This window comes from Passer domesticus, chromosome 1 (assembly GCF_036417665.1).
Source record: "Passer domesticus isolate bPasDom1 chromosome 1, bPasDom1.hap1, whole genome shotgun sequence".
NCBI lineage: Eukaryota > Metazoa > Chordata > Aves > Passeriformes > Passeridae > Passer > Passer domesticus.
The window spans coordinates 131,942,158-131,962,684 of NC_087474.1; the positions used below are offsets into that span (position 1 = coordinate 131,942,158).

The window sequence follows — 20,527 nt, forward strand, 5'->3', positions numbered from 1 at the left end:
AAATTGCCCAAATTGGCATTTTCTTTTTCTAGGTGAAGAACTGGGATATTAGATGAATATGAGTTAAATACTTGAGCTTTAATTTCACTTGAAACTGGGGCAAAGAGAAATATTTGACCATCACGTTCAAAGCTGTAACAGTGATTTTAAGTAGCTGTGGTTTGCGGAACTTGTATATTCCTCGATTGTGGCTGGGTATTGGGTTTGTCAGGGTACCTGGGTTTGCATCTAGAAATGCATCTTAAATCTGAGTCTCATGGACAGATTGTGTAACGCAGCACAATTGCTAACTAAATATTAGTCTATGCAAGCCAATTTTTTTTTTGTTTCCATCTAGTTCCAGAACATGGAAATTTGTCAGAAAAGTACTCTATTGTGCATAGTTTTCAATACAAAGTGTACCAAAATGATCCTAGGTGACAAAGGATTATTTAGCAAGGGACTTTGTTTCACTTTTTTCCTCTTTGTTTGATTAAATTCTTTTTTAAATGCAGGAGTGCAAAAGAGGTTGCAAAGGTACCTATCTTCAAGCATATTGTGACAAATATAAGGGATTTCTTTTGGCTAGGTTAGAAATTATTTGGCCTGTTTTTGAAATGTCCAAAAATACTGCAAAGTATGAAACACAAACTGCACATAATAACAACAGATTTCACCATTACAGAGTTCTTTATTAATGCTTTCTTCCCCTGCTCCCGATTCTGGGTCATTTTTGAGGTTTCAGTTTGGTTATTTGCCACAAAGCAGTCCTTCCAAGTGTTACTGCTTTTCAGGTCTTGGTATCTTAGCTTTTAAAACAGTATCGTTACAGATTTGAGTCTGAGCTGTACTACTTATGTGGTTTTAAAGAACAGAGACTTGAAGTCTGGGAGAGTCCCACTCACTGAACCTTGCTGACTCATATTCTTGGATAGCTTGGCTATTATGCATGTATGTGGTTATGCATATGAATATGGAAAATTACCCCTTTACACCACCTCCTGCATTTGGTTTTGAGAAGCCTCACACCGTCCACTCCGTTTAAGAAAAAGTCATCTTTAAGACTCAGGATCTTGCAAACAGTATGAAATTGCTGCTCTCTTCCCCCTCTTCCTTTAAAAGGCTGCAGGTGGACTTGCCTCTGCAGGGACCTTAATTCAAACCTTGCTCTTATTTTTGCTGGCTCTGACAAATATCTTTATCACAATTCTGGACTGACACGCTGTTCTCTGTAGATGCAACTGCTGCTGAACATGCTAAGGTGAACAAGAGAGGAAAAAAAGAAAAAGAGGTAAAATATTTCCTTTCATTAAAATATTCTGTACTGTTAGACCTCCTTGCTTTGATCCCTCAGCCTGGTGTATTGTAAGATGTTTGGCCCTCTGGAATTAATCAATGCTGTTTTTAAGAGACTTGTATTTATATTGCTCTGTTTTTTTACAGAGATTAATTAACCTTAGATTCCTAATTATGCCAGCTATAAGAAAACAGAACATATTTTTCCACTCTTGAAGCAGGAGCACTAGAAGGTTGTAACAAGAAAAATGCTTTTGAAGACTGGAAAGATTGAAGGTTTCATGGGACAGTTTTTCAGGGGCTGCTTGAAGATACCTCAAAAAGCAAATGCAGATCCAATTTTTGGTATCCATAGTGTGATTTTAAAAATTTGGAACCTTACCCTAGAGAATTCTGACATCAACTTATTTGATAATAAATTGCAATAAAGAAGATTTGCATATGTGTTCATTCTGTTGAGATTATTAACTGTATAATAGAGTATAAAGAGGGTTCATTTTTCCTGAGTGGTGGGTGACATACTCTAGAGAATTTTTCTTTTCCCTTTAATGAAATAGAGTAAAACAAAGAACAAAATTAAGAATTTTTTTCCCCTCTGATAAATATGTGGCTCTCAGACATAAGAATAACATCTGGCAAAAATATAAGGTTATTTGTGATATTTACCTCCCTGTGAAAATGCAGCAGGTATGTCCAGAATTTTGCAAGCAGTAATATTCTTTTTTTTAATCTTAAGTATCTACCAATACTTCCCAGTTGACCACTATCTAGCGTTGTGGTAATATCAGTGGTCCATTATAAAGAATCTGTAAAGTATTCCTGCTGGAAACAAGTCTAAAAAAAGCACATTTGAGACAATTATTTCAGGAAGCCCTAAGTAGGCTATGCTGTTGCATAGCAACAGAGCCAGGCAGTCCTTAGTCTCTAAAGTAGTCAGTGTACACATGGGAACAGAATGCAAAAATGATGGAAACCTTGAAAAATTTAAGGCTGGTAATAGGAGAAACCAATGTGAAATGATATACAATATAAAATGTGAATCTGTTTTATGAGGTATAATAAATTGAACTGCTTTTAAGTAAAAAAAAAAACTGAAATGCTGTTAGCCAAATTGTTCTTCTTTTTTTTTTTTTCAGCTTCTAGATAGTAATTAAAAGGCAGAATGTCTGATGACTGAGAAAACTAATTCAAATGTAAAGTAGGTTTTAAATGCCTGCCACAGGACAAAAAAAAAAGGATGGGAAAGACAATTGGTTATCAACAAATCAAAAAGCTGACCAGATAAACCAGTATTGTGCATGTCTTTGTGCCACAATACATTAATCAATATTTTATAAATTGCCTTTTCCATCTTTTTTTTCTGTGCCAGGCATTGAAAATATACTTTAGATGTCTCATGTTCACAGGTCTTCAGGCTAGCCCAGTGGTATTTATCTGCAAATACTGAAAAATGTGATGTCATTGGGTGTATTTTTGGAAACTGCAACTTGCACGTGAAATGTGAGATCTTCACAGAAGCAAATTATCCTATAGCACTTCTATTTTTTTTTTTTTTTGAGAGGTAACTGATTTTATTAAAAGCAAATAGGAGCCAATATTTAATATTTAGAAATACATGGTTGTGGTTGATCTTGCTATCAAAAAGGCAAATCCTTTCCTTTCAGTACAGTGTTTGCCACTGCCCAAAAAGAAACACTAATAAGCTCAAGCTTTTCTGTTCTGGATGCTGCAACACATACTTTCTTGATGAGTCATGACTGCATGATTTTAAAAGGAATCACATGCAAACAGTTGAGCTATTTCACCAGAAATTGCTGAAAAGATATGTAATACAACAAATGCTGCTTCTGTTAGTAACTTACATTACCCTAAAGATTTGGGGAAAAGTACCTTGGAGGGAGGACAGCTGTTTGTTTTAATAATAAGGAAGAGTTTAAGGACAACTTAACTGTAGAGCATTTAGATAGCTTGAATATTTGATAGCCAGACTATACATTGTCCTGATACATTGAAGAATCCTAGCAAATAGGTGTGGAAGAAACCTTATGAAAATGCTGGAGCATCCTCCTGTTATAAATGCTAAGTTATAAATGCTGTCATGGTACTGTTATGTAGACATTTTCTTCTTGCTGTTCCAACTGCTTGCTTTCCCTTTCAAAGGCTTTGTTACCTGCAGACGGCTGTTGTAGATGCTGTAAACATATCAGTCAAAGTGACAGAGTGCTGAACATCACAAAATGCAAACTTCAGCTAACTTGGGGATGGGAGCGACCCGTGGCAGTGGGGGAGCCAAGCCCTGCATTCAAATCAGTGGCCCTGTGTCAAGTCCTTGAGTGAAGTTATCCCACTGTGAGCTTTTTGGTAGAGTAGCTGGAAGAGTCCACCACAGTCTTCCTTTTTGGTCGTAAACTGACTTCTGTGACTGAACTCTTGAATTATCTAAGGCAATTGCTGCTTCCTCCCCATCTCCATATGCTTTTTTCTTCATTTCTGGTCTTGTTTTGCAGACAGACTACTCTTTCTGGATGCTACCTCCCTACCTGAAATCTGATTCTTCACATCCATATTATGTTTTTATAATGCCATCATATTACCCTAGCCCAGAACCTGCATGGATAAGTCCTAGCAGTGCTAGTTAATATCTTTTTGCTTGCCATTACCTTTACTGATATTTTAAAACAATGAAGAGCAAGTTCTTACCCTTTGCATTAAAAAGTTGTGTTTTGCATAACAAAGTATTTTACCAGATTGGGCATAAGTTAATATAGAAGAGATGGGCTACATTTCTTGGCTTGTAACAAAAGAGCATGAATCTTCATGTTAATTCATGGTTTGCTGTTAGGAATTGCAACAACTGTAATTAATTACTTAAGAATGTTTAGGCATTCCAATCTATAGTTCAGGTGAGTATTTGAGCCCTTATAAAGGAATGGAGTCTGCCTTGTGCTATGGAGCTATTTTTTGGGAAACACAGCTGGTTCCCATTTAAATGGAAAAGTGCACCACAATGTACTGCATACAGTCTTTATGCCACTTCTTTTTTGTTTGTTGGATCTTTTTGGTTATTTTTTGTTTTGTTGGGATGGTTTGTGGTTTTTTTGGTGTTTTTAATGAGAATGAAGGCTTTTTCTTTTATTTGTTTGGGTTTTGTTGTGGTTTTGGTTTTTTTGGGTTATTTTGGGGGGGCTGGGGGCATGCTGGTGTTATTGTTTTGACCTCAAAAGCCATAGTACTAGTAAAATAATATCTAACAAAATGTATAACTACAAAGTAAAAAAAAAAAAGAGATAGTGAAGGAAATAGATCTTACATGGATAAGCATTTTATGGATGCTGAATTAGAAAATTCAATGGACCAGAATCCTTTTAGGGCATCTAGAGTTAGGATTCATAGAATCATATGACACCAGGTTAGAAGGGGACTTCAAGGTTCTTCTAGTCCAACTTCTCTTGGCAAAAGCATCTCTAGACAAGATGGCCCAGCACCCTGTTGAGCTGAATTTTATTGGTGTGGAATACTAGGGAATCCACCACTGCCCTGGAGAGATTATTCCAGTGGGTGGGTGTTCTGATTGTGAATAATGTCCTCTTGTGTCCAACTGGAATCGCTCCAATAGTAACTTGCACTCATCACCCCTCATCTTTCCATGTGACTTGTAAAAAGGGATCTCCATTTTGTTTCTAGCCACCCCTTAGGTACTGAAAGATGCTGATAAGGTGTTCCCTAAAACCTTCTTTCCTTAAGGCTGAACAAATGCAGTTCTTATGGTCTAAAGATCTCATTCTTAGCTCCTTCCACAGCATTAAACTGCCAAAAATTGGAAATTTGTTCCATAGAAAACCCTTTATCTGGGTGGCTTTCACATCACTGCCTATATACCATTGACTGGAAGGCTCATACCTGTCTGTGGGTAATTCACAGAACTACCTTGCTACTTGAGCTTCAGTTAAAAGATTGCTAAACCTGTATTTTTGGGGTTTTTTTTCTGTGGATAGTTGTCTGTAAGGAAGACAGTGGCTCACAGCAGTTTGGCCCAATATATTTGCAGGTTACTGATCATGACTGTTCAATGTTTTGGGGTTTTTCCCCCCTATGAAGACATATGCAGCCTGTTGTATGTAGCAGTGACTAAAGGAGACAAAAATAGTCACTACAATGCTTATATAAAGTTCTCTAAGGAACAGAGTCTCACCTAATGAGACCTCTGGTGATCAATACCTTTAAATCACTGGCTGTGAGTGCTGGCACTACTGAAAGAAGTGTCTGAGAGAATAAACTTGATTACAGCACGAATCCTGAATTAAAGGCAAGGTTAGGAGCTTCATGAGCAAAGCCCACATAAATTTTCCTCTCCCCTAATCCCCATCCCCTCTAACATCCTGATCCTAAGCAGACATCAACTTCATATTTCTACAGCAATTCTTGTCTTTTCTGCACAGAGTGTTTCCAAGATGCCAGTCAGTTATGAATTCTCAATAGACTGGTCTTTCCCAGTAACCCAGCAGTTGAAGAAGAGCCTGTTTTTGTTGTTGAGGAGAGATTTTTGTGTCATAGTCTTCATGGGCTTATTTCATCTCACTGTTCATTAAGAAGTGCTTCTCAATTGCCATATAAAGACCCCAACAGACAGGCTTTCTCCAAAGCTGAAATCAATCCTTTGGAACAAATACTGTATTTGTTCAGTACAGCGTTCTGCCTGTGTTCCTTGGTTCAGAGCACCACAGCATTCTAAGGTGCTGCATACCTGGCCTCATTCTCCCAGAACCTTAAAACATCGACCTCCTTTCAGCTCAGATAGATGTGTGAATGCTCAGCAGGGCTGCCAGGTGTGTGTCATGTGAGGAGCTGAAATGCTCTCACCTGGCTTGAGCCCTTTATCTATCTCTGTGATTATAAGGTGTTTGCAATGGATTTAGTTGTTCACAGAGTGTATCAGAGTGTCCAGAAAAGTAGTGTTTTAACTTACTCCATCCCTTCACAAGCCAAGAGGTTCATTCAGAAACTGCAGGTAAAAAGTCACACAGTAGTGGATGCCTTTTCTCACAAACACATGTTACCTGCCATTAGTCTTCTTTAGATTAGGTGAATGGTGATGGTAGATTCTAGGTCACCCTCTTCTGCTCCCTAACATCATGTCCCTATGTAGGTATTTAAATGTTGTGATTCTTTTCTTCCATAGAGTGTTAATTTCAAAATACCGAAATATTTATTGCTATTTTTTAATTAGTCCCCAAACCATCAATGATATCTGCACTGTATCTTTCCAGACAACTAAGGTCTCTGTAGTATTGCTTCATTGGTTAGGTTTGCTTTTTTTTATTTCATTTGCTGCTGCTATTTCACTGCCCAGTTTCATGGAACACTGGAAGCTAAAACTAAATTTGTGAACTTAGATTAAGTGGTAGATGGAAGACCAAATTTGCCTGGCCAAGGACATGGTAAGAACTTAACTATTTGGCTTTTAGTTTTGTACATCTCCTTAGGAAACTGCAACTTAGATAGCATAGAAGGAAAACTTATTAACTGTCTTTGTGAATGATCTCCCTGTAGAGGTTGTGAGCTGAAGGATATCTGACTTCATAGTGCTTTTTTTTATGCAAGTTTAAACAAGCTTATTTTTTTCCTGAAAAAATCTTGGTGATTTTCTTTGTTCTGTTTTATTGTTTAACCACTTGAATGGCCTGTTAATTTATATTAAGATCATAGTAGTACTAGGATGGCTATGTATAGAATATGCACCCTAAAAGTATGCTAATTATGAAATGTAAGTGGCCTGTCCTGTATTATTGTTTCAAGGAGCTGGTCATTTCAGAAACATCAGACATAAAAAACTGCATGAGATATTTTCAAAGTGCAGATTAAAATAACTACCCAGCTTGGTATCTTGCGTTGTTATTAATATTTTCTTTAATTGGCTTTCAAGAGTTAATGCTATTTTCCTGTTCATCTGTGTCTATGCAAAAACACATTGTTGTATAACACAGTAGCTACAATCTCTGTGGAAGAAAAATGCTTTTGTTAAATTGTTCCTCTGGTTTTGCTTTCAGCTTAGAAGACTATACATAAGGTAGAAATCTAGGTACAGATTGCTGTGGAATAGATCTGTATTGTCCCTGAAAGAGCCCTGTAGCCCTGTCTCTTAGGCTAGATTTGGAACCAAAATTTATTTTAAAAGCATAATTATACACCTTCTCTAAATCAGACATGCTATTAAATGACAAATTCTCTTAAATTCTTTTTTTTTTTTGTTCCCTTGTGAAAGCTGAATATAGATAATTACATTTAAATAATGTGCTGATCGTGATACAACATTTAGCAGCCAAAGCCTGGGAGAGTTTTATTTGAAAATCTTTTATTTGATGCTGCCATTAAGCATAGATAGAGAAAAAGCGGGAGCATACATGGAAGGATTTTACCTCTTAGCCTTACACTGCAGGTTTGCCAAGAAAATGGCAGCTCTCTGGTGTTTGCCAGCAGCATGTGCCAAATTCATAGACAAGCTGTATATATGGCAAGTGCTCACTCTTGTTTTGTTTTCCTTTTGAAATAATTATGAATACCAATTAGCACAGTACTTCAGATTCACTCGGGCTTCTTTTAGGTACCTAATCCCTTAAACAGACTTAAGTTCAACAACCCTGGGTACCTCTGGCCCATAAGTAGTAGAAACACTGCTTTTTAGTTCATGATGATACACCACATAATTTCTGTTCTTTTCCTCCCAAACCCTTGAGAGCAGTGGTACTGTGTATTACTGGGTTTCACTGAATGATTACAGAACACAGTGAAATTTGGATTACATTTGTGAACTCATCAGTAACTTTTTAGGATTTTTTTTTCAGTTACAGAGATTTGACAGTTATTTTCAGAGAATTGTGGGATAACATTTGCTATATATAGCATGGAAATGGAAAATATAACATAAATTGGATTGAGGAGTTAAAGGAGTATTCTGGTAAATTTCTGAAAACACAAATACTGATTCTTTCTGTACTTGTTAAATTACAATGTTCTCATCATAGAATCATTAAGGTTGGAAAAGACCTCTAAAATCATCAAATCCAACCATTAACCAAACATCACTGTGTTCACCACTAAAACATGGCCCTAAGTGACAGGTCTACACATCTTTTGAACTTTTCCAGAGATGGTGATTGACCACTTCCCTGGACAGCCTGTTCCAATGCCTGACCACCCTTTCAGTGAAAGAAGTATTCCTAATATCCAATCTAAACTTCCCCTGGTGCAAGTTGAGACCATTTCCTCTCATCCTGTCACTTATTACTTGGGAGAAGAGGCTGACCCCTGCCTGGCTACATCCTCCTTTCAGGCAGTTTAGAGTGATAAAATCCCAACTGAGCCTCCTTTTCTCCAGGCTAAGCATCCCCAGCTCCCTCAGCCACTCCTCACAGGACCTGTGCTCCAGACTCAGCCCCAGCTCCGTTGCCCTTCTCTGGACACTCCAGCAGCTCAGTGTCCTTGCCATGAGGGAACTAGAATTGAGCACCAGGTTTGGGTGCAGCCTCACCAGTGCTGAGTACAGAGTGACAATCACTGCCCTGGTCCTGCTGGCCACGATGTTTCTGATACAGGCCAGGATGCCATTGGCCTTCTTGGCCACCTGTGCACTCTCTGGACCATGTTCAACAGATATTGACCAGCATCTCCTGGTCCTTTTCCGCTGAGCAGCTGTCCAGCCACTTTTCCTCCAGCCTGTAGCATTGCATGAAGTTGTTCTGATGCAAATTAAGGACCCAGCACTTGGCCTTGTTGAACCTATCCTTGGCATCCTTTTCTCCTTCTGCATTCCTTGGATACTTATTCTACCCCTTATGTTCAATACTGAATATTCATTAACAATGCAGGCATGTCTTGATAGACTGGCTAAAATCCAGGGTAACAACTCTACCATTCTCATCCTCTGTAATTTCTTAAGTAAATAATTTTCAGCACAACTTTTTGTGAGGAAGGAATTGCAAAGAGAAGGAGAAAAAAATCTAACATTTCTAGATGTTTATGAAATTAAGAATCTGAGGAAATAAAAGATGCTGTATGAAAATCCCCTGGGCTGTGATGCAAAGTCTGACCCATTACCAGGCACAGTGACTCTACGTGGGAGGAAAGGTAAAGCACAGCTGGGGGGTATTTCTGATGGGATGGTATCTTATCAGTTACCAAGGAATCCAATCTTGCAACAGCAGGTTTCATTAATCCTTATTTTCTCAGAGCTTCTTTCTTCAGTTTGCTGGTTCAGTTGGTGGAAACAGTGAGGTTTGCAGTCCTCTTGATTCAGTGTAATTTCACATAGCAGAGTACTGGTTTTGCAACTTTTTGAAAAATTTAAATTAGTAGAATTAGCGGGACTGTGACCACAATCTTTCATGCAGGAGTACCTGTTAATGCAATTATTTAGGAAATTCAACTTGTATTTCACAGAGTTATTAGCAAATTCCACTCCTTCCACAGAGACTGAAGGGGGAAAAAAAGATTTTTTTTGAAGTGAATGTTAATTCCTTAATGACTGGTTCAGTGAATTAGTACAAACTGCTGGGCACTGAGCCATTCATTGGAAGGGGAGCTCTTTGGTGACGTCAGTGGAGTTCCTTATTTATGCAGTAATGTCTCAAGATAATGCCAATACAAAACAGAATGGTATTTGTTATTTAGTAGGAGACACAGACAGGAAAATTTGGAAGTGTCATAAATGTATGTTTGATAACATTATTTTTTGATCAGAATGTTGTTAGTAATCCCATATTGAGCATACAGAAAATGAGCATTTAAAAAGTTCTCTAGAAGCACATTTTTCCCTGCCTTTATAGCTTGTTTTGTAGCTGAAACTAAATAAACTTGACATTTCCTCTGGTGTTCTCCATTTTAATGGAATGTTTCAAGAGCAGTATAATCCTACAGAAGCATATTCTGTGGAGTGTAGTTTGTACATCCAGGGACTTTATCATGGAATACAACCTGGATTATTTTGCAAATCTTACAGCCCTGCAGCTCCTTCCACTTCAGTCATATTCTTCTCTAGTTATTCTGGGCCTGCTGCACTCATATGCACCTTTCAAAGAAGAAAAGTAAACAACTCTGTCGTTGTTTTTTCTATGCTAAAAATAAATTAATGTCTTCACAGGGGTGATAGCTACAGAGACTTTGGACTGGTCCTACACTAATATGAAATCCAAGCCTGTAATACTATTGATTGCTTTCATGGTTTGCACTTCCTTTTCTACAAGTCAGTTGCAATAAAAAGCGTGCACAAATATAAGGGATTTCGGCTTAAAATCTTTTAGTCTCTGATTTTGGTGAATGCTATTCAGTGAATGGGTCAGATAAGTCTGAAAACTTGTGCTGTTTTCTTATAAAAAGTGCCCTCATTGTTTCCCTTCACCTTTGCAAGTTACATGCTGCATTACTACATGGTTGATATATTTGGCCAGTGTCTGCACCTTGGGCAAAGAACAAATGGTAGACTCCTCACTTGCTTCAATATTCTTGCAGTGTTTCAATAAGAGGGCACTTCAGAGGAAGAAATGCATGTGGTCTCATTCTGATGAGAGCTTTTGTTATTAAACAGAGGCACTGCACTATTTTATGTGTGTCAGACAGTCTTTCAGTCAATGCTGACCTCTATTCCCTCCCTAGGTAGTGTTGTTAGGTTTTGTGGGTTGATATGTTTTTTGGTTGTTGGTTTGTTGGAGTTTTTGTTTCTTTGTTGGTTTGGTTTTTTTAAAGCAGTTTCCTGTATCATAGTGGTTGATCTTAAGAGTAAAATTAGCCTGTCAGCCATTCAGTGTTTGGCATGGGATATCAAAGCTTGCTAGCAGTGAACTTCTTTTAAAGTCAGTCAGTCTTGCAATGATACTTGATGCAGATATATTTAGACTAAAGAAAATATGGTGTAGAACCCTTTCCTTGGCTTCTCACACACATCATATGTACACCCTCATACAGCTGACTGAATTTGGGGAGGTGAGGAATGGAATGAAGATGAGGAGTGAACAGGGTTTGTAAAGTTATTCAGAGGTAAGGGTGGAGAAGGAGTGACTGTTGCCTTTTTTTTGTATCTATTTTTAAAATAAAAAGTGTATATAAAAATGAGGGGTTTTTTGTTTATTTGAAGAGAGAAAGCTGAACTTTTGCTGCTGTTAATGTTTGTGATGACTTCAAGAGCTGCTTCAGTGTCCAGCACCTGCAGTAGGAGCTGATTAAAAATGACTTCAAGAGCTGCTTCAGTGTCCAGCACCTGCAGTAGGAGCTGATTAAAAATATTCATCTATTCTATGCAAATGTGAAGTTTTGGCTACTTTAGTAATAGCAGCTAAAGCCACTTACTGTAGGAAGCTGTGAGTTGCTGCCTGCATGGCCATGTCCTCTGTCTTCAGTGTGCACAAGCAGAGAAATTCTACTTAAAATTAAGGGGGCATACAAGTGTGGGGGAGCTGCTTTGGTTTGGTAGTTCTGTAGTTTCTTTTCTTTAAAGTACTCCTCTAGCAGAAAGCTTCCCTGATTCCCATATGACATGGAAACATAAAACATGAGGAAAGTGCGGTTGCCTAGCATTTTTCAGGAAACCTTAGACATGTACCAATGAAACTACAGTAAAAGCAATGTGATCAGTGAGAGAAAGTGCTCCTCCCCATACTCTTTAACATTTTATAAATTAAGAAAATAAAATTCTACTAGCGTAGGTCTGTAGCATATATTGCAGCAGAGAGGCAGTTCTTTCTGTTACTGAGATTGAAATAGCATATTGTATTTCCTGTTATCTTTGTCAGATCTTGCATTAATGCACATCATCACATTATTCCATAATTACACAAGAAATGTTTTTTAATGAAAAGAAGTTCTGAGTTTATATCTAGCTTACAGAGCACTGCTTTCAAACCTCTGCATTCTCGTTTAGCTATTCTGCTTGCTCTGGTAGCACGTCTCCACTCATTTCAGGAGCATTATAGCAATGCATTTAAATTAGGGAAACTACCACACCAAAATAAATTAGTTGAGCCTGAAGAGGTCTGTATACAATGCCAAAACTAATATTAACAGGAAAGAAAATATACAACATAACTGTGTCTTGTGTATGAGCACAGGGTTCTGCACACAAAAGCATTATCAATTTGTACTTTCTTACTCGTTACACTCTGCTTTTTGTAGAAAAGAACTTTGTTCCACCCCCTGCCTACCTCCTACATCTCAGCTAATATTAAAAGCAGAGACAACTCTGTAAAGAAATTATGTTGCTGAGGTCATTGCTTTTATAAAGTACTCACTATCACTTTATGAAGCATGTAAAATGAAGTTGGTTAAAATACGGTTGAATACAGATGGCATAAAACACACATGGTGTTTTTGCTTTCTGCTCTGTTTCTTCTCTATTTTCTCCAAATTTTGAAACTGGCTAACCAGTAAAAGAAGATGTGTCAATCTACCCTGTAATGGGAACTTCTAGTTCTCTTCCTAATCCATGAAGTCATCTGGTTTTCTGGTGGTCTAAGTGGTGGTTTTTGTTTTTCTCCTCCCATCCAGGTACTGCTATGTGGATATTTGTTAGCAATGACTGATGTGGAATCTACATATGCAGACTTTATTGCTTCAGGAAGAACAGGTAGAAGAAATGCATTACATGACATCCTTGTGTCCTCTCCGGGAGGGAACTCTAGTGAACTAGCCTTAAAGTTATCAGAGCTTGATATAAACAAAACAGGTGAGTATGTTTTGGGATTTTATTATATTTATTTAAAACTAAAATGAAAACTAGTACACAAAACATGGTTATGTGCCCACATTATTCCCTTGTTCCTCAGCACAAGAAATATTTTTTTCTCTAATCAACATGAGTTGCCTGCAATAAGAATCACGGATTTCATAAATGGAAAGGGTAGTTATTTGCAAGTACAACACATCCCTGAATAAAGAAAAGTTGTTCTGCAGTGAGTGCCTAGTGGAAGGGTCTAAAACAGGATAAATTTTATGAAAATTAGAGTATAAGGAAGAAAATAAGGAAGTCATTATTAAAACCTATGTCTGCATAATATCCTTTAGCGGATCTCTCTGATTTGAAGCCTGTAGGAGAAGCCATGTGTTTGCTGAAGGGTTGCTGTGAAATTAACTTTTTTCAGCTGCCAAAGGACAGGGCAATAGGAATGCATTAATGTTTGTTTTACCTGGATCTTTGTTTCTGAGTAAATTGTCTCTTTTCTGCTGATACTTGTCCTTCTTTTAAGGTGATGAACAGTAATTCAATCCTAAATCTTTAATATTACCAACATTTTTATATGCTTCTTTACATTCAGTTGAGAGAAGGGAGGGGAGTGGACCTTACATGAAATAAAAATAGTAATATGTTCAGGTATTTATTTTTATGTTAGGTGAGTAGCAGCTAATGAATAGATCTTACAGATATTAGAAAGACCTTTCCAGATGTTAGGGAAGGCATGGTTTGCTTATTTTAATAATACCAGAAGAAAATAAACACAGCAAAGAAACTGTTGATAAGCAGCTGCCCTGTTTGTGCACATACTTTTCTCAGAGATAAGGACAAGAGTTCTGAGGCAGTCACTTCACAGGACAGTCACATGTGGGCAGCTTGATGTTGAGGTGGTTGTAGTGCTGTTTTGAAGGAGGGCTTCTTTTCTTGGCTTCTGGACTAATGTACATCCTAAGTCACTCCTTTTGCCAGTTTGGGACCTAGAGATTCTATATGCATGCAATTCTAGCTGGGCAGGGCCTTTAGTTTATTTCTGTTTAAAAAATGCTTTATAAGTATGTGTGTAGGTGTGTGATTTTATTTTAGTGGGGACAGGTGTAAAATGTTGGAAAAACAAAAAGTAGCTGCCATTTGAAAGGCATAATGCCTTTGTGCTTTAATTTCTTCAGTCTCAGATTTACACTTGTGAAAATAATTTTTGATCCTGTCCATTTAGAAGATAAAAACAATCCCTATTTTTAAGTTGAACACTGGAGTTCTTATAAGCCAGAAATGTGTTTTCAGGAGTCTCTTTAGTTCTTCTTGATGATCCCTTTTGAAGCCCAGGTAACTTAATCAATGCAGAAAAACATACAGAGCTGTTCATAAAATTACCTTAGATAGTAGAAACACAGAAATATCTGCATACTTCAGAAGGTTATTCAGTTTCCATTAGATAAAATGAAAATACATTTAAATTCTGTATTATTAGTACAACTAGGGGCCAAGTAAAAGCCTCTAAACAAAAATTATTAGAAAAGGCATTGTCTTACCTAGCATTCATGTGAGTATTAGTGTATTATCACGTGATGTCATTCCAAATCAAGAGAGGCTAAAAAATACTTTGCAAAATTATATAAAATTCCAGTTCAGAATATATTAATGCTTGTAGGATGCATATATGCATCCCATCTGACAAGATTAAGAAGAAAACACATTTGGAGGCTATATCTTATTTCTTTCAAGGTGCATGTCAAACAATTTATGCTAAGTACAACTTAATTATATAAATATAGACATCAAGTTTTGATTCTTTCCTATTATTCCTATTAGAGCTGCATGCATTTTCTTGCAAAACTGAAAACGTGTTTGCTTTCAACTGCATGGAGTAATGGCAGAGTAGGATAATGCAGATGTTAAAGGAAAAACAAGGTGGTTATAAAACATATGTAAATTAAACTACCCAAGCATATTTAGTACATTCACTTTGAAAAGCCTGCAGATACGTTTCCTGTAAAAAAACAGAACAGCTTTTAACAGCACTAGACTTGTTCAAAGACAATGTATTCTTCTGTTACTCAGTAGCTGATACCTGAAGTGAGTGTTGGTTAATCCCCTCATCAATGAGCCAACGACAGATAATCAAGAGTTTGCTGCATAATTATGTATAATAAGTATAATTACTGTGTGATACTCTCCCTTCAAAACAACTGTCCCAGTTTTCTTTGTCCATAGCAAGCTAACAACCTGTTATTATCTGTGGAATGGATATATTTACCAAATACCAAAATACAGGTTCCAAGGACTGTGTCAACACGTTTTACCTAAATTAAGTAAAAACAACACTTTGTGCGTCTGATAGATAAACTGGAAGAGCAATCATAGGATAGAAGCAAAAGAAAGATTTTTAGCAGGGAAATCAGTAGGTAGCTCTCTTCTCAACACTCTCAAGGTAACCAATGCAATCCAAAAAATTTGATCTTGCAGTTTGTAGCTAAATGAAATAGTGAGGTAAAAGTACAATGAAGAATGAGGACAAGTCTCTGCAGATCTGATCTCTAAAACAAACTGGTTTCTATAGAACACAGAAAAGGACATTTCCTTGTAAAAGTTGTAGTGGTCCAAGCATCTACAAATAATGTGGGTAATAGGTTGTTAAAGACCAACATAACCGGAATGAAGAACTGACTGTAGAAATTAGTGAGTGAAAGTAATTGATTTTAGGCCATGTAGAAGTGTTTTGGGTGTAAGCAGGGGGAATAGTGATAGACATGGTAAAGTCAGTAATGTTACAGGAAGAAAATTGAGTTAAAAGCTGTACATTAGCAGGACTGGTAACTCTAGCCAGCTGACATACTCACACAACTGTATTGTGCCTTAGAGTACTGTATTATTTAGTTTTGTTTCTTTTTTTAATACTACCTGATGGTTTCAAAATGCTGTGTAAAAATTCAAAATGCTGTGCCCTCAAGAGCTTCTAGCCATCAGGTTTTAAAGAAAGAACAGCCATGTGCTTAGTAGCTTTGGGATTCTCGGAACTTAAAAGTAAAATTATGTCTGTAAATATGTTTTAAAGCCTTTGGTAAGAGAGCTCTGCCAGTAGAAAGAAAAAGCTAGTACCAAGCTAGTGTATTATAGATTAAATGGGTTTAGATTAATGAGTTTCTTCAGCAAATTGAGAAGAATCTTTCAAGAAGAGGTATATTAGAACCTTAGTGCTTTTTCCATGGGTGTTTAACACTAAGGTAGTGAAATGTTTAGGCTTTTTGTCCAAGAGTGATTTTTTTTTAAACACAAATAGCTTGCAAGAGTGTATTTTGCTCTTCAGTTTTGGGACTTTTTTCCCTATTCTTTTTGTTAATAAGATTTTCACCAGGAAAGTTTGGCTTGCCCACATAGTAGTAGTCAGAATAAATGGAGGGCAAAGCAGGCAAAAAAGAAATGACCCCCTGAAATTACACTCATCACATCATCTGCAGTATCAGAACAAATGTAGGAGGTTTTTAGAAAGCGTTTAGACAACTGGGGCAAAAGGGATTTCTGTCCAGTAGCAAATAATCACATGTAGATCCATCCTGATGGAATCCTTTCTAATTTGAGAGGTGAAAGTAAAGAAGACTTTTCTGGGAAAGTGCCTTGCAAAACAGTTGTGTATTTACTACTCAACCCATAAAGAACAGAACAAACCTCACTGTTTAATAGGTAACTGACTTCCATGCAACTTTTCATCAGGTTGAATGTGATAATTCACAGTATCCTGTGAGGCATTTTCCTGCCTACTCAGTGCATGCACAAAACACAGCTGTCATGTCTAAGCTGTTTGCAATGTTCTTTGCAAGGCAAAGAACTTTTTTCCCCTGCCCTTTCTTCTACACAGAAAAGAGAAGGCGTTTATGATGCTTATTTCTATAAACAGAAATAAATCTGCAGATGCACCATGTGATCTGAAATGTGGAAACAATAAATATCTGCATTGAGAACCCTGCCTTCATTCTAAAGATCTATAGATTAAAATTAAGAGGCACTGCTACATCTATCTAAACCTTCTTATAGTCTAGCCATGGAATTTTCTTCCCTTATCAAGCCATTTCAGAATCAAGCCATTACTCTTAACATTATTTGTTGTTATGTATCTATAGCTGATCAGTCCAGTGTTCAGGGACTTGTGTCTCACTTGCACTCACCTTCCTGTTGCCTGAACCTGTGAGGTCTTTAATTGTTCTGTAAAATGCAATACTTTGCATATAGATAGTAAAAAGCTTTTTACAATGCTTTTCTTGGCCTTCTTTAGACAGACTGTGAGTTGCCTGCTCACTGTGTCTCTGTAGGATGTGATCTGTTCCTCAGATCCTTCTGTGGTTTGCAGTGGGACAGCTGGACTGAACGCTGTGGACATGATGCTCAAAACGGATGCGCAGAACTAAAGCAGCTTTAGCAAACTATTGTTTTTATTGAAGTTGCATCTCTTTGTAGCAAACTATTCAGATTGGTGCGATGAGTTGGGTTTTTTTCTCTTATACTGTTATAGCATCATAGTGAAGAAATTTTCAAAAATACTCTACTGTTTTTGTTAAATTTATTAATTTTTAGCTACCTTTGGTATTTATTTAAAGTGATACTTGTGATTGCAGCTAGGAATTTGCATCTCAAGAGACACTTTCTAAAACAAAGTATAGCTATCTTAGCAGTAAAGAGTTTCATATTTCAGTTTCAATTTCTTTTTACTTTGTTTTTGAAACTGATGGATGAATAATCGGGGTTCTCTTTCTTTTAGGGTGGATTACTCATCCTTTTTTTTTCCTGTCTTATAGAAGGAGAAGGAGATGCACAACGAAATCCAAGTGAGCAAACCGGGGAGGCCCAAGGGGAGGCAGCAAAGCAAGAAAGCTGACATCCGACTTTGACCGAGTGCAGCAGCTGCTGGATGTTTTCAGGCTACAAGAGTGTGCTGGAACAAATTTGTTTCCATGAGCAAGCTGGTAGAAAAGAAAGTGCATGTGTCTTCACTGCTGGAACCCACTCAACACAATGCTAAAAATCTGGGTACAAGCTGTGACAGAAGACAGAATTTTCTCTACCTCTGTCATTAGCAATGGTTGAACATGTATTGATTTTTTGGGATAGTGTCATCAGATGGATCCCTTCATAATGACTACTCGATGGGAACACTTTTAGAAAGTAGAACAGGTAAATCTTGTAGCAAATGGCCTTTGAAGCATCAGAGGATCTAATTGTGTATCTTAAGCGAAGGCTTGTGTGATCCTCAGAGTTTAAAATTCTCTGGCCAAAGTGTTTGCCCATTATAAGAACTGTAAAGAAAGCACTGTTTTTAGAACTTTGCATCTGTTTTACAGCTCTGTTATTTACAATGGTTTTTGTATTGTACAACTTAGATGCTCCACACTGCCCCTTCTCAACTGCTTATGAAGAATATTTCTGTTACTGTGAATTTTTCTACCACACGTTTTGAAAGGGCTGGTTTTGTGCATAAGGTGGTGATGTGCACATGATAGATCTAAACGTCAACCGCTCAATTGAATATGCCTAAACCTAAATGACTCAGCAACACTCTAATTTGTTACTAGATGAGCCTTCAAAACGATTTGTTAATGTGAATACTTGAGCGTGTGTTGTGTCCTTGGTACAGTTTTGCCACTCGCCTGTAGTTAGTTGCATATCAGAGACTCAAATTGAATCTTTTATGTTATTCTTCCCCATTTTTCTAATTTTGGTCCCAATTTCTTAATCTTTCTCTGAGATATTTTTTTAAAATGTTATTCCAAGTATTGTTATGGTAGTTTTAAGAATACATTTATAACCTTATATGGGTTAAAATTCAAACTAATTCCATGGTGCTAGAGGTTTTCCTGATTCACAATGTAAAAGATAGGCCTTGTTTACACATGGGAAAATAACTGGCATAGGTTATTGCCAATTATGCATTCTGAAATGAGTTTTAGAATGCAGTATAGTCCAATGAGTGGCTTCTGGGCTGGATCCAGCAAAGGGTTGGATTTTTACTGTTCCTTGCCTTTGCCTCAGTTGATCAGGCTGTTGAGTTTGCACAGCCAGTAGCCTGCTACTGATGCACCCAAACAGCCAAGTGCTAGAATCTGCTACAGTAGCCTGGTGGCTTGGAGTTGGAAAGGGAGGTGGGAGACTTGGCATCTAGCACCCAAAGACTAGATTTTTTCCCATTTCATCTATTCCAAAATGACAGTCCAAACTGGGCCTTCATCAAAATACCAGGATAGCTTGTCCATCCAGGACATCACTTAAAATACCTACAAATTAATAACCTGTTCTGCAGTAGCTATTGCTGATTGATTTGTTTTCCCCCCTCGTCCTGCCCCAATAGACAAGGCCATTCATGAGGCTGAATGCTGCAAAATGGGGCAGCCACACCTCTGTGTGACTAAGGTGAGTGAAGAGAGTGACTGATAGTAAACCATGGCAATCACACAAGCACCAATCACAAGGTCAGAAGATTTGTTTTCTTTTATTAATAGGAGGTGATGTCACTTTATATATAGTATATATATATATTATATATATTTTTGTGTTGTTGGTTTCAAATGTTATGCACTTTTTAATGTTTGTAAACTTTTACTAATGAATAGTGTGATTGCTTCCTGAATATATTAATCATCAGTTAACAAAACATCTTTGTGGCCACAGCTGTTTGTTTCTACCATATGTATCATAGTACTTGTCACCTGAAAATTTTTTGTGAGATATGTGGAGGAAAAAACCCACTCTGATCAGTATTATGAGATCATTTATTAGTGTTAATAAAAACAAGCCAGCCGTATGCTTGTGGCTCATGCGTGTAATATTAACTCTCACCTCTAGTGTTTGGAAGCTGAATGCCTTGCTGTCTTATTAGCTGTCAAATGCCCTGTCTTCTTGGTAAGAGAAGTAGTCCATTTGCTTTGGAAATACTGTTATCCTTAAACAATTCTAATTCATTTGTTTCACTTGGTGTTCCTTTCAAACTTAACACATTATTATTAACCTTTTTTTAAATTTTTTCTCCCCCTTTTGTGCTTGCATCAAGTCTTCAAGCTGAACTGGTTGCCCTTTGTCATGGACTAGTTACTGTCAATCTAGCACAAATGCCAGAAGGAAATAGGATTCTAGAGGATTTTTTATAGTGTTACTTTATTGATGATGCATGAAACATCATCAGTAAAATGTTGCAGAAAAAGGCAGTAGTGAAATAGGTATTTACAATATATTAAAGTGATGGTTTTCCTTATTTTCCTTCACTGCTTTTCTTTATTTCAGTATACTTTCCTTCTTAATTCTTTTGTGTTGTTAAATAAAATTAATTTCAGCCTTTCCTCTCTATTTTGTACCTGTTTCTTCTGTTTCTCCTCTTTTTTTTCTTGTTTTTAAACAAATTATGGTGTCTTTTGCTGGTTTTTGAAACCCATCTTTTTGTGATGGAAAATAGCATTGTTAATTTTAGTGGAGTAAAAGGCTATTTATGTTCCTCTTCCCCCAAAAGTGTATGAGTGCTTGATTTATCACTTGAACTGTGCTTGCTGTCTTAATTTT

The 20,527-nt window shown here is 37.1% G+C and overlaps 1 protein-coding gene across 3 annotated transcripts in view; it reads left to right on the forward strand.

Moving 5' to 3' along the window:
* The window catches only part of PKIA (cAMP-dependent protein kinase inhibitor alpha), a 43,888-nt gene extending 23,571 nt beyond the window's left edge, over positions 1-20,317 (forward strand). For 2 of the 3 annotated variants that reach the window (XM_064389858.1, XM_064389848.1), the window contains exons 2-3: positions 12,808-12,985; positions 17,779-20,317. In XM_064389858.1, coding sequence (XP_064245928.1) covers positions 12,835-12,985; positions 17,779-17,858 — 231 coding nt within the window. In that variant the 5' untranslated portion in view covers positions 12,808-12,834 and the 3' untranslated portion in view covers positions 17,859-20,317. Of the gene's footprint in view, positions 1-1,129; positions 1,271-12,807; positions 12,986-17,778 lie in introns of those variants that run through there. The other variant, XM_064389867.1, reaches the window with a different exon arrangement.
* The last annotated feature ends 210 nt before the right edge of the window (positions 20,318-20,527 follow it).